Source organism: Bombus flavifrons, chromosome 7, assembly GCF_040668555.2.
Source record: "Bombus flavifrons isolate JBK064 chromosome 7, iyBomFlav1_principal, whole genome shotgun sequence".
Classification (NCBI taxonomy): domain Eukaryota; kingdom Metazoa; phylum Arthropoda; class Insecta; order Hymenoptera; family Apidae; genus Bombus; species Bombus flavifrons.
Window position 1 is genome coordinate 6294531 of NC_138448.1, and position 13732 is coordinate 6308262.

General features: G+C 31.2%; 2 protein-coding genes and 1 long non-coding RNA gene across 4 annotated transcripts; 2 read left to right on the top strand and 1 right to left on the bottom strand.

Annotated features, from left to right (window-relative positions):
- Positions 1-1363: 1363 nt before the first annotated feature.
- On the top strand, positions 1364-6456 carry LOC138182051 (glutathione S-transferase-like). Of its 2 annotated transcripts, XM_069117548.1 has the most exons (4): positions 1364-1731; positions 2814-2981; positions 5032-5174; positions 6289-6456. In XM_069117548.1, the coding sequence occupies exons 1-4, from the start codon at positions 1587-1589 to the stop codon at positions 6454-6456; spliced, it is 624 nt and encodes a 207-aa protein (XP_068973649.1). In that variant the 5' UTR covers positions 1364-1586. The 2 variants fall into 2 exon arrangements, 1 of the variants encoding a protein (XP_068973649.1); XR_011173678.1 differs by lacking the exons at positions 1364-1731; positions 2814-2981; positions 5032-5174 and adding an exon at positions 6203-6225 and having other exon boundaries at positions 6289-6371.
- Positions 3216-4683, bottom strand: LOC138182052 (uncharacterized). The gene is made up of 3 exons (XR_011173679.1): positions 4470-4683; positions 3736-4352; positions 3216-3288 (listed from the first exon to the last, which is right to left on the bottom strand). It is a non-coding gene; the product is annotated as an uncharacterized LOC138182052 (long non-coding RNA).
- A 1821-nt stretch (positions 6457-8277) lies between the features above and the next one.
- On the top strand, positions 8278-11256 carry LOC138182048 (glutathione S-transferase-like). The gene is made up of 4 exons (XM_069117545.1): positions 8278-8386; positions 9672-9808; positions 10219-10386; positions 10641-11256. The coding sequence occupies exons 2-4, from the start codon at positions 9676-9678 to the stop codon at positions 10946-10948; spliced, it is 609 nt and encodes a 202-aa protein (XP_068973646.1). The 5' UTR covers positions 8278-8386; positions 9672-9675; the 3' UTR covers positions 10949-11256.
- The last annotated feature ends 2476 nt before the right edge of the window (positions 11257-13732 follow it).

Below are 13732 nucleotides of genomic sequence, written 5' to 3' on the forward strand. Positions count from 1 at the left end.
GATTCTTCGTTTAATTTTTTTCCCTTATTGTCTTTATATATTTGGAGTTTAAACGCGTTACAAGTACGTTTTGCTTTTTAACATGACTACGTAGAATTCTCATTCTGAATAAATTATTTGTTTTTGCTCCATAACTGTTTCTAAATTACAGTGCATTTAATCTTGAAATGCACAGTAACATTTTATACTTTTTACATTCTAAGGAATTTTCAGGATCGGTTAAAAATTAAATTACAGTAATAGTAATTCTCAATATTAATGTCAGACGTGGATACTTCACTGTTTTGTATAATAATTTGTTATCTTGGCATCGATCAAGGTATTTAATATACAAAGCGTACAGATTAATAAGAATTTTAATTAACCCTTCTTCTATAGCTTTCACCATTCTTTTTGAGCTCGTACCACTTCAGATAGACTTTCGAATAGATTTCAAAGACTTGTCTGTTCAAATAAAACGCGATCTTTTTTATTTCCCTATCAGTCGTCCCGTTACTGTTCCGTTGTTTCCAACAGGTTGCGGATTCGTTTAAAAAACATTTGTAACGAAAAACAAACCGACTCGCAGAAATGTTATCCAATATCGCATTTATAACTTTCATAGGCATCCTCCTCTCGTTGCTATCATTGTAAACAGATTGAAACTTCGTTTGCAAACACTCGCGATTAAAAAAAAAAAGAAGAATTAAATGCAATTTTATCTTGTATTCCATTTATAATTTTCATAATTGTCTTCCCGACGTTGTATCATTTTAAATGGCTTTTTTCTATTCGTCTATGTTGCAGCGAGATCAACGGTCCTAATTACTAAATTACACGATGTGTTCATACAAATTCACTTTTTATGAACGCGATAAAACGAAATGAAACCTAAGTAGAGATTTGTTTTCTCATCAAATATAACGAGTTTTATACTTTGGATAGATTGCCTCGTTGTGAGAAGGTCTTAATCGTTTATAATTGCGATTAAGTAATTGCAATAAGTCATATTTTTAAGAAACGTTCTCACATGCTGTCACACACTCTAATTAGAAAAGGATCATGAAACATTCGGTTTATGATATTATTTGTTTGTAGATCTTCCTGCTTCCGGAAACTTTTTTAAATATGAAAATATTTATATACAAAATTAAATATTTTTTTCAATATCAACACTTCTTGCGTTTATGTTGTCCTAATCAGAATTATATTATTTCGTGTATCTTATTGCTTTTTATACGACAGACTTGAAAAAGTCGAAGATAAAATATCTGCTACTTTAACGTATTAATAAGATATATGATTCTATTTAAAAAGATAAAGTTGATCTTCATATATCGCGAATAATGTCGCGTTTGTAAAAAGAAACTAATTACATTTAATTATTTCTTTTCAGAACAGAATAGATCTCGTTTGAAATATTTTTCGACATAATTAATTGTTTCAAAAATACATATTCCAGCCTTCTAAATGATTTATCTTGCGTATTATACGAATTATTCCATCTATAAATAAATTGTTCTCTGTACACACAAACACGCACACAGTCTGTTAATTACACGAGATAATTGTAACATTCTTCTCGATAAGTTGGCAGGTAAAGAAAAATGAGCGAGGGACTACCATCTTACAAATTGATCTACTTTAACGCCCGTGGTCGTGCCGAGCATATTCGCTACATATTTGCATACGCTGGCATCGACTATATCGACGAGAGGATCCCCAAAGAACGCTGGCCTGAATTGAAGAAATGTAAGTGCGAGAAATCGATTTTTACTTTCATCGTTCAACTCTCAGATATCTACCATTTACTCAAACTTTCCTGTATATAAAACTTTCGTTTCACGTGCAGGCTAAACTTACTTAAAGTAGAATTTCATACGGAATAAAGTCGAACTTTTCATTAAGTTTTGCTTTCGTAATATCGTGTTTATCGAATACCAACTTAATTCACTTACGGTTCCCGAATTTTTATGTTGCAATCTTTATTGTTTTCAGTGAATCGAAGCATTTCGAATATTTTGAGAAAACCGTAAATAGGTGACTTAAAATAGGAATACAAAAATACTTCTACGTTTCTCGTTAATTTAAAAAATTTTTAGGATTTGTCGAAAAAAAGGGTAAAAAATTGAAATCAGTTCGGAAATGAACAAGAACATAGCTAAAAAGTCAAAAGAACAAAGCAGACATAAAATTCGATCTTCCGTTGCGACATTTGTATCGTAAATAGTATAATAGAAGTTTTTACGCAGCATAGTCTTCGATATAATCTTATATGTCGCTTACAGATAGAGAAACAAAAAATCAACGTAAGTCTGTAAATCAATCCTGTCGGTGCAAAACACAAAATTACGTTCGCAAGAGACATTCGATTTATATTCCTTGCATTTCAATTTTCATTACAAGAACCGTGTACATTTTCTAATATTTTTTCCTTGTCTGGTATTATGCGACGTGAATTTTTTATTCATAAGGTCTTCTCGCAAAACGATACTGATCGTTCCTCGTACATTCAGTACACCGCATCAGACAGATTCGTTCCTTTCCGTGAGAATTAAAAATTTTATACTCGATATTTTATCCTTGATTTTAAAACCTTTAGATTCTTCCCAACAGTCAAAAACACGCAATACCCTATCCATCGTAATCGTAAGAAAAGAAAAAAAAGAGAAAAAAGACATTTCTATATTTCCTTACTAGGCCATGTTGATTAAAACCGAAATCATTTCGATTCATCTATTCGCAAGAACGCAACGGCCTCGGAAGCTGTGTTGTGATTTCCTATCGATCGTTTCCCTCTACACAGTGTTCATACGAGCCATGTTTGTTCTTAGCAATGCCTTATGGAATGCTGCCTGTGCTGGAGATAGACGGGAAACCGATAGCGCAGAGTAACGCTGTGGCGCGATACTTGGCGAGGAAGCACAATCTAACGGGAAGAGACGAATGGGAAGCGATGATGTGCGACGTGCTCGTCGATACTCTTGGAGATTTGAAGCAATGTGAGTGACTGACGAGATGACTTTGCATTTGTGTCACCACAGAGACAGACGTTCAAGAATTCATTGTGAAAAGACGAGTACAAACAAGATACGTATGTCTTTCCGTTAAGCGAATGTTACAGTTTATCAAACTGTTTGCAAAAGTCAATTTTTAGATTATAGAATCGTAGATAGAACTTTTAGTAGTCACTTTTAGTTTATATCGTTCTCTTTTCAAGAATATGATCGTAAAATTAATTTCTCTTTTTGAAATAATACATCTCTATTCTCTTTCTTTTTTTCATTTAAAATATAAAAACATCGGCGTCTTATCGACAATAAGGAGACTACGTTATGATACAACGATTCCAACTGAAGATTTCTATCGACATCACGAATTCGATGGCTTCCAAATTTTCTCCTCTGCAATCTCAGACGCTCAACTGGAAAGAATCTTTTAGATCCCCCGACAAACACTCGACTCAGTTTATCTATTATCGTAATCTTCCTACGGGATTTTTTTAACTGCGTTGCGTTAACGAGTAACGGGATAACATCACGTTTCTCTCAACGCCTTTCAACGTTCTACAACTTTTATTCTTTGCAAATCCCTGTCTCTATATGATAAACGCTGGTTATCCGCGGAAGGAGCGAGGACAACGAAGTGTTACTCAATGATCGAAGACAGGAAGATCCTGGTACGCGATAACGTTACTAATTTCCAATTACGATATGTGTGATTACGTAACATCTGCTGTCTGCATAATGCGTTAACGATCCGCGCGTTGATCGCATAAATATAAATCGAAGGGAATGGAATCGCTCGAAACTCATGCAACTATCCGCAGGTGTTTAAAATCGTGTTTTTACACCGCCAACGTAACGTCACGCCAGTCGAATCGAAAAATTATTACTAGACAGAGATGGTGAACAAAAAACGAGGTAAATAGGCTACTGATTGAATAATATCATAACGATCGTATCTCTGGTTTTTTCCTCGTCTTTTATATTTGTTTCAAATGTATAAAATATAATCGTATCGATATCGTCCACGATTAAAGCCATCCATCCGCCATCGACGAGGAACGAACGATTATATTTTATCATTTACGCGAATCCTTTTCTTTTCTTCTTTCTCTATCTACGTCCCTCGCCTCGCTTCGTACCGCCGATGATTCACAATTCGATGCACCTGAACAGCTGGAACGTCGCAGATTTTTCCATACGATAACAAACGTGTTTTTGATGGCCTGCTTTAAACCGTGACGATCGCCATGACGTGCATCAATTGTCGAACGATGTAGTGCGACGATACTCCTACGCAACTTTTTTTTACACTGTTTTTTTCCTCTATTTTTTCTTCCTGTGTGTTATCACATGATCATGAGATACCTATATGGAAGATGCAAAGAGTCTGTGAAGAATTTGCAGATATTTAAGCTTATCATAATCATTAAGCAAAACCTAAGACGCAAAATATTGCTCAAGATGTAATTATGTAATATTTACTCAATTTCTAGAAGACTGTTTATATCTTGTTGTTATTCTTGATACTTTCATGGAGATAAATATAGTATACTTTATTAAGACCTAGATAAAAGACTTTTTTCTCGTTTCTCTTCTCCTCTTACTTAATCACTAACAGTTATATAACGTTTATTCGATAATTCTGCTTCTCCTGACCTTTCCAAAAATGGTTATTTATATCTCGACATTCTTGGTACTTTTAATCAAACTTTAATAAGAGTGCTTTACTCATCAGGAATAAATAAAAAAGCTCTAAGTAGAAGCAAGGATTTACTTGTCTTTCCTTTCTCGAATCTCAGTTAGCAATGTTGTTCCTCTTGAAAGATTTTCCAAGTTTCCAAGACAATTTCCACGGTGGTAACATTGTATATACTTCAAATATCGTGAACCACAGAAACTTGTTGAGGCAATATTGAAGAAAGCAAAGAGAATGAAGAAATTGTAGGAACTATGAGAGGCTACTCCTTCTTCCACAACTTATTTTCTCTTCGTTTGGGGGAAAAAACACAAATGAACATAACGGTTGGCTTCATATACGTTTCAGCTATATCCCAATATCGCACGGAGGAGGACCACTGCAAGAAGGAAGAGAAGAAGGCGAAACTTTTGAAGGAAACAATACCATTTTACTTGAATAAATTCGAGCAGACTGTTGGCGAAAATGGAGGATACACCGTTGCCTCCACCGTAAGATTTTTTATCCAAATTTAATGTTAAAATTTTTACCCTTCGCGCAAACTGGGCCATGTTGTTCATAAAAAATTATTGAAACTTTGCTGCAACGAGACAGCTTTAACTGTTGAAAGCAGCCTGTATCTGTAAAATTCACTCCTGTTAGTTTACTATGTACAAATGAATTTGCCAAGATTTTCAGCTTTTAGATAATTATTCATGTATCTTCCTCATCAAGGAAGTTTGATAGAAATTATTACTATCGTAAGCAAAGCAAAGATTAAGATATGTAAAATGATTTTTTTGGATATGACACTCTTGTTTAGTGAGTGATAAATGATACCATTCGAAATATCATATATATATATATATATATATATATATATATATATATATATATATATAATGATACTTATAAGTATAATCACTTAATTACAGATATCTGAATTTTTCTCACAGTCACTGACATAGATACGTATTATCGTTCCTTAGATTACTTGACCAGTTTATTTCTTTCATCACTGTGTTATTATATAATAATAATAAATAGTCATATTAAATTAATTTAGTATGACTATGTTGTTTAATAATACGTGTTTCATTGCAAAATATTTGGCGATTGAAGGGCTCATAGCAAAAATGAAAGTGAAAGAATACTCTAGAGTTTACGATTTCAATTTCTTTAACGAGATATTTATCATATTACACAATTGCTGTAAATGTATTTGTAATTATATCGCCGAAGAATTGTATTTAATTAAACTATGAAGTTGTGGAATCATGAGAAGGGTCATTTTTATAGAACTGTCTAATTTCCATTCGATATTGATTCAGGATACACATTACTTTTTTTTACATAATACCAATTTTGTCATTTTTAATTAACAGATACCTCAAATGTTGAAGTTTCTAAAATTATCCATTAAATTCTGGCAATAAAATAAAAATCCAAATTCTTCCTAAAAAGCAAATGATCTTTAGTTAAGAGATCCAATGTATTAAAATTGAAAAGAGCGCTAAAATAAAGCTGTGAAAAATTGCTCTTCGATTTTTCACATTTTTCAAGGTAAATTAAAAAAATTGTTTAATAGAGGAGGTACAAAATAAATGTATACAAACCGTTTTTCAGACGACATGGGCGGACTTCGTGTTTGCAGTGGCCCTTGAAAATTTCGAGAATATTTTTGGAGCGACGGCTTTAGAAAATTATCCAGGTCTTCGAGCGTTGAAGAAAAGGGTTCATGAAATACCAGCTATTGTTGGTTGGCTGGCTAAGCGGCCACACACAGAATTCTAAAAATGTCAAAATTATATACGCGTGAAAAAAGATGAACGAGTACATATCTACACTCTATGTGTACGCTTCGCAGGTATCGCTGTGTTGGTAAATGTTCGGAGTTACACGTGTCGCAAAATGTAACAGTTTTATTAAAAAAAAAAAAATTGCGTGTCTGCGAGTACGTTAAAAGTTTAACTATAAAAAGTCTAATCTAAGCTTTGTTCTTTTGTGAAAGGTATTATGCGTTTTGAAAGAACACAATATATAGTAAATGTATGTTTGTAAGATGGAGTATCATGAGATAAAAAACGTGCCATTTCTTCTTTAACTTGTTCTTTAAAGTTCGAAAATTTTGTTTCTTTTATTCGTACTTAACTTTTTAATAAAATGCATGATTAAATCTTGTGTTTCGTTTAAACAGCTTTTGGTCTATCGTTATTTCGAATTATTTGAACATCGTGTGAATTTACTATTTCCCTATAATTTTACAATACCAGAATAAAGTATGATATCTTATCGAAGAAAAGTATGAAATAACCTTAAAATGATATGAAGAGGTATAAAGTGAGGGAAAAATCATCGAATGTTATTTCTATGTATGTTATGTCTATGTACTATTTTAAGTAATGCTTAACTCGAGATACTCTTTTCGTCTCTTCATGATACGTACTCGAAATATGTACTTACCGGCAGTACCGAGTGCAAATATGATGTTCTTCGAAGATAAAAGATGGATTTGAAAACGTTAATGTATGTAAATTAAATTTGATTTGGACATATGTAACACAATTTGTATGGACAATGAAGTGTACGAGTCTACGAATTACGAGGTAAAAGTATTGATATATGTATCGATATTTCTGATCGTTGCGATATCTCTAGTCAATACAAAGTTCTAACTGAATGTTATCGATTAAGCGTTAAAAGACGATAAAATATGTATCGAATCGTTGTAATTGCAAAGTTGTCGACTGATGCAATGTAATAATAATGTCGTATAAAGAAACGAGTAGTTTTACGTTATTTTTCTCACCAATCGCTTGTAATATTACGTTAATAGTTTCAATATTACTTTCCTTATCGAATACTTTTTTATATTTTTCTACTACACAGAAGAATACTATTTTAATCGCAATATATTTTATGTAGATATAAAAAAATTTCGTCTGTGGTATAATCTTTCTATTTCATTTATCGACAGAAGTATTTAACTACTGCTGATAACAAAGCGATCGTGATTAACAGACATTTTGCCAATCGCCACATATGATTATGATTAATAAAAATAGAAAATTTCATATAATATCATTGCTAATTTAGTCACCTAAATCAACATTGAAAATAAATAATTTTCTTTTATGCAAATCAATAAAAAATAAATTTATATATTTTCTATCTCCCAGCCACCAGTTTTACAGATTTTTCTATCATCTGTACTACTTTTATCCGTTTTATTTTTTCTTACATGAGATTATTTTAAATTTAATATTATTTATTCGCAATATTTGTTATTTATCTTTCCTTGAATTTGAAATTTCGCGCTTCAATGTTGTGTATAGTTCGACGCTTTATCGAACGATGCTATACTAGTTTATGAATACATACATAATCATTAAAGAATCTATAAGCCTTGCTAGTTTGTTTTTACTAAGTTTTGTTACAGAGAACATGTTCTCATAAATGAAGATAATTTTCAACTTTAATTTATGGAAATTTATTAACCTTAAACTATAAATCATTCAATGAGTCTTTCCGGATGTTTTTATGTAGCCATAATTTCACATATCAGCACAGCTCCACCAATAGGATAAGAGTTATGTGGTAGCAACAGAGGGGAAGAAGAACATATAGAGATCTGAAGGTTATTTTTGTCTCATTCAAGTTTCCGTTAACCGACTTGGAAATTTCCTGTGTTTGTTTCGACTTTGAAGTCTTAAAAAAAAAAATTGTAAGTAAATAGTAAATATATCCTGAGTCGAAGTTTCTCTTATAGTAAACCGTTTAAAAACTATATTTTTTATGTTTCTTTCCTTATTCATAATTAAATAATAAATATGAAATGCTTCTACAGAAAGCCGACGTCGTTCAATTAACCGAACAGCAGATGATTTAAAAATTAGTAGTTGAAAGAAATAAATGTTATTACATGTTAATGATTGATCGATAAATTTAAGTATACAATTAGAAAATGTTTCTTCTTTATTGATAACTAAATAATAAACATAAGATACTTGTACGGAAAATCGGCGCGTCATTCAATTAACCGAACAGCAGATGATTTAAAAATTAGTAGTTGAGAGAAATAAATGTTATTACATGTTCATAATTGATCGATAAATTTAAGTATACAATTAGAAAATGTTTCTTCTTTATTGATAACTAAATAATAAACATAAGATACTTGTACGGAAAGTCGGCGCGTCATTCAATTAACCGAACAACAGATGATTTGAAAATTAGTAGTTGAAAGAAATAAATGATATTATATGTTCATAATTGATCGATAAATTTAAGTATACAATTAGAAAATGTTTCTTCTTTATTGATAACTAAATAATTAACATAAGATACTTGTACGGAAAGTCGACGCGTCATTCAATTAACCGAACAACAGATGATTTAAAAATTAGTAGTTGAAAGAAATAAATGTTATTATATGTTCATAATTAATCGATAAATTTAAGTATGCAATTAGAAAATGTTTCTTAAGTCTGGAAGAATATATAATCATGCTGAATGTTTTGTAGTTACGAAAGTTGTATACATACGTACATTGTACATACGACTAGTAATGGTACTAAATTACTGTTAGAGGGTCTTGGTTGTATAGAACCATATGGTTAAATTAATACTAGAGATAACGAATCGCGCGAATGTAATTAATATTTTGAAATGCGTTATTTGCATTAATTGATAGCCTTCTTATAAATTTTTTTATAAACAATTTCATTGCTATAGAAAAAAGATAAATGCTGGTAATATGTCTATCCTAGTTAAATAGAAAGTGCAATATTTTGTTATAATATTTGGCGCAAGTTTATACATTATTACATCCAAAAATAACATTCTTGTTATATCTAAGCTATATTAAAATATAAAGATACAAATAGCTATGCGAGTAGTTAGTAGTTGATGCTTTTTACTTAAATTGTCTTATACTTCATAATTTATAATAATATAATTCTTGTCATCAATGATTCTTTGTTTTTACTTTGTGTATATTATACTTCCAGCAAGATGCCACTCTATAAATTGACTTACTTCCCAATTACGGCATTGGCAGAACCAATCCGTTTTCTCTTCAGCTATGCTGGTACTCCATTTGAAGATGAACGTATCAACAAAGACGTCTGGCCAGAAATAAAGCCCTGTAAGCTTAAAATTTAAAGAAATTCTGTTTATTAAATCTCATCTTTCCTAATTTAACTAAAGTAGCTAAATAAAGTAGAACACAATTATGCAGAGTATGACAGAGATTATTGTTTACTCTCTGTTGCTCTATAAGATATGTGGGAAAACAATAGGTATTGTTAAGGAGACAATGCCCTTTGTTTGCTGGTAAATTATCAATAAATTAAATTTATCTTTCCAAAACAAATAACAGGAAGCTAGATATTTAAGAAGCAACATAATCTGTTATGATAAACTGAGGAAATTAATTATATTTGTTTATATGAAGTTTTAAATTAGAATTAATGATTTTTAACTGTAGAAATACATTTGGAAAACTAAACTGTTTGTTCGATAGAATCTTTGATTCTATTAGTTGTACGTTTTTAGTGACTCCTTATGGCCAGCTTCCTATGCTCGTAGCTGATAGAAAGAAGGTTGCTCAGTCTACAGCTATTTGCCGTTACTTAGCCAAACAATATGGCTTAGCTGGAAAGGATGACTGGGAAGCTCTTCATATTGATGCCACTGTTGATACTATTCATGATATTCGTTATAGTGAGTATCAGTGCTGTTTTGCATAAAACTTATATGTCTTGATAAGAGATAGTACATATGTGTTCAGGTATTTATTAGTTGAAATCCGATTTAATATTTGATTTAATCGAATGATACATGTATGTCAACAATAGAAGACAAAGGATTAAAAAGGATTGTAATTCTATCTTCAGTATCATTTAAATTTCGCACAACACTGTATTCAAATTAGCATAACATTAGCGAATAGTATTTAATTGAAAACAAATTTTCAGAACTTGCCTCCTTCCACTATGAGGAGGACGAGAAGGTCAAAGCTGCAAAACGCAAGGCTGCTGAAGAGATGCTGCCGTTCGTTTTAGAACGTTTGGACCAGCAAGTGAAGGAAAATGACGGCTACTTCCACAACGGTACTCTCTCTTGGGCTGATTTAACATTCGTTGCTCTGCTCGATTATTTTAACTATATGTACAAGTCTGATCTGATCGCGAATTACGAGAATCTGAAGCTGCTGGAAAAAAAGGTTCTCCTTCTGCCCAACATCAAAAGCTGGATTGAGAGACGCCCAGTTAGCGAATTCTAAACTTCACGATTGCTTATGGTTTTATAAGCGTTTAAAGATTGCGGTCTTAGTGTGTTGAGAGAATGAAAGACGAATCGCGTTGATGGAAGTTTGTATGGAATATACTGATCGCTTTTAACATTCATTAATTTCAGTTATTACCGATATTTTTGTCATTTAGTTAGGGTTTTCCCTTTAGATTACGTTGCGATAGAGAACTATTATTTGTGTATTCCTACAGAAACATACGAACTGTATGATAAACTGTTGACACCATATTGTGCTTTTGTATTACAGAGATAATAATAAAATCATCAAACAATCATTAATTATGTTTTTTATTATATTCATTAATAATTGAAGATTACCTCCTTGGTGATCTTGATAATATCGTATTTTACAAATTTTTGACAAAAAAAATGTATGATAATTTTATTCAATACGTTATGAGGGTTGGTTTAAGAAAAGTACGAGTTACATATTTCTGCGAAAGAAGCATGGTTTTTATCGATACAATAATGTTCTTCAGTTATCGCTTTAAAGTTGAGTACTTCGTTGATTCCACGAGAGGACTCGCCTACAACAAACAAGATACGGCCGTGTGTAAAGTAATTAATCGGCTTGCTCGTTGATAGCTACACATAAGGCTTGCGTAAAAAAAAATATGTATTTCAGTTCATGTGGGATTATTTGCACTTTGCAAGGCGGAGAATTACGTAGGAAGTCATTTTGACGATCAATAACTTAGTTAATAAAAGATCAAATTTTCATGTACATAAATGTAAGTAACGTTCAAGTATTAATCATTACATACAATTTTTGTATAATTCGATATCTTTGTCACTTACATCTTACAAATGATATATAGATAATATTTATGGGATACATTGAAGCTATTTTTTAGATAACGCCATTTTTTCTTGTTTTCTGTACTTTTACTATTCTTCCAAAGATATCAAAGGATCGACGACTTCAAATTAAACTAGAATTGCTTTGGTATATTGTCAATCAATGGCTATTTGTATTCACATCTATATCAAAGGAAAACCGATTGCAAAATTAATTACCCATGCAACTCCGCAATCTGAAACTATGTGTGATCGACCTTGAAGATGACAAATCTCAATGTTTGAAGTAGTACAAAAAAATGATAATTTAATTTTACTTTATCAAACTGTACGAAATCTGTATTCACATACAGAAAAAAAACGGAGTTCAAACATTAATCAGCATGAATTATCGATAATTATTGCTGAGTAATTATTAGGACTAGAGTTTTGGAGTATCGATCGTATGGAGTTTTAACTGTTGGTTTCCGCAATTTATTGTTTTTCTAAATTATGTCTAAATGGTATCAGTTTTTGAATATTTTATAATTTAAACTCAAACATACTGACGTAAGCTATCGTAAATAATTGTAAATTATGCAATATCATTTTTTTTTATATTTCATAATCTAAATTTCAATCTATTTTCTGTATTTAACATCCCTTTTTTATTGTTCGTGTTCCGTCTTGTACGTTCTTCAAAAAATCTTAAGCTATTAATTCATGAATGTTATGCTCTATTTCAAAATATAAAACGAGAGAAAAAAAGTTAGTAAAATATTCTTAATATTTTATTTTCACCCTACATTGATTTGTATAAGATTGCGCAATCGATATCTGGTAATTACTTACATTTCACTGCTTACTTAAAGAATCAGTCGATATTGCCTTATTCGGATACATATAAATAAATAGATAACATTATCTTTAAATATTATTACATCAGTGATAAAGTTAAAATCATCTTAAGAAAGAATGACTGTACAAGATTCTTATTGACATTATTAATTCTAAAAATTTGGCCCGTACCGACAATTTTATTTAGAAAGTTATCTCATTTCAACACGTATCTCAACATATCAATGTTATTTATCATTCTAACAAAACTTCTTGATCAAAATAAACGATTATGAGGACAATTATCTTGTTTTCTCTCTTGTTTTTTTTTAAAGATTTATAATCTTTCGTAGCCTGATTTTTAACGACTTATAATCATATTAGTTATTAATTATTAAATTATTATAATTATATAGCTTTAACTCCGAAATTTCTTGTAAAAATAAAGCTGAAGAATTTCAACCCGTTCAATAAACTTAATTTTTTTATAATATGAAAAGTATCAAAATATTGAGATATCGTAAACGCGAAATCATTTTTCGTGAAGGACTCTAAAAGTTACCCTATGGGGTGTAACATTGGGTTATTGATGTTTTGCTATCCCCATGATTTGCAGAATTTTACCGGTCCAGAAACCCAACAATCTGACATTATGAAATAGGCCTAACCTAACCTCAATCTAGAAAGTGGCTGGTTAGATTACTGCAATTCGTCCAATTTTATTATTTACTATTTTCAATTAAAAAGAGGGCATTGACTTTTTATCAAATTATAATCAAAACATATTTCCTATCATCAACAATTTGTTAACATTGAAATTAACCATCTTTCGCATAACTTATCGTTGTGTGCGTAATAAATAAATAATTTGCAATCTACTAGAAAATTTAGCCTTGCCGATGAAACCGAGTATAGAGAAGTGGAATCTTACCTCCCTTTTCAAACAATGACAGTCTTTTTAGCGGGCTAAACAATATAATTACAATAAATATTGCTCGTAACCGTAACGGACGTCATTCAACGCCCCAATAGATCGTTTAGTTCATAGACTTTTTTTATGATACCCATTACGAAGTGATTTACTTATTAACAAAGCTGTGCCACGAAGGATGTTACTCTATCAAGGAATTCTAGTTGATTC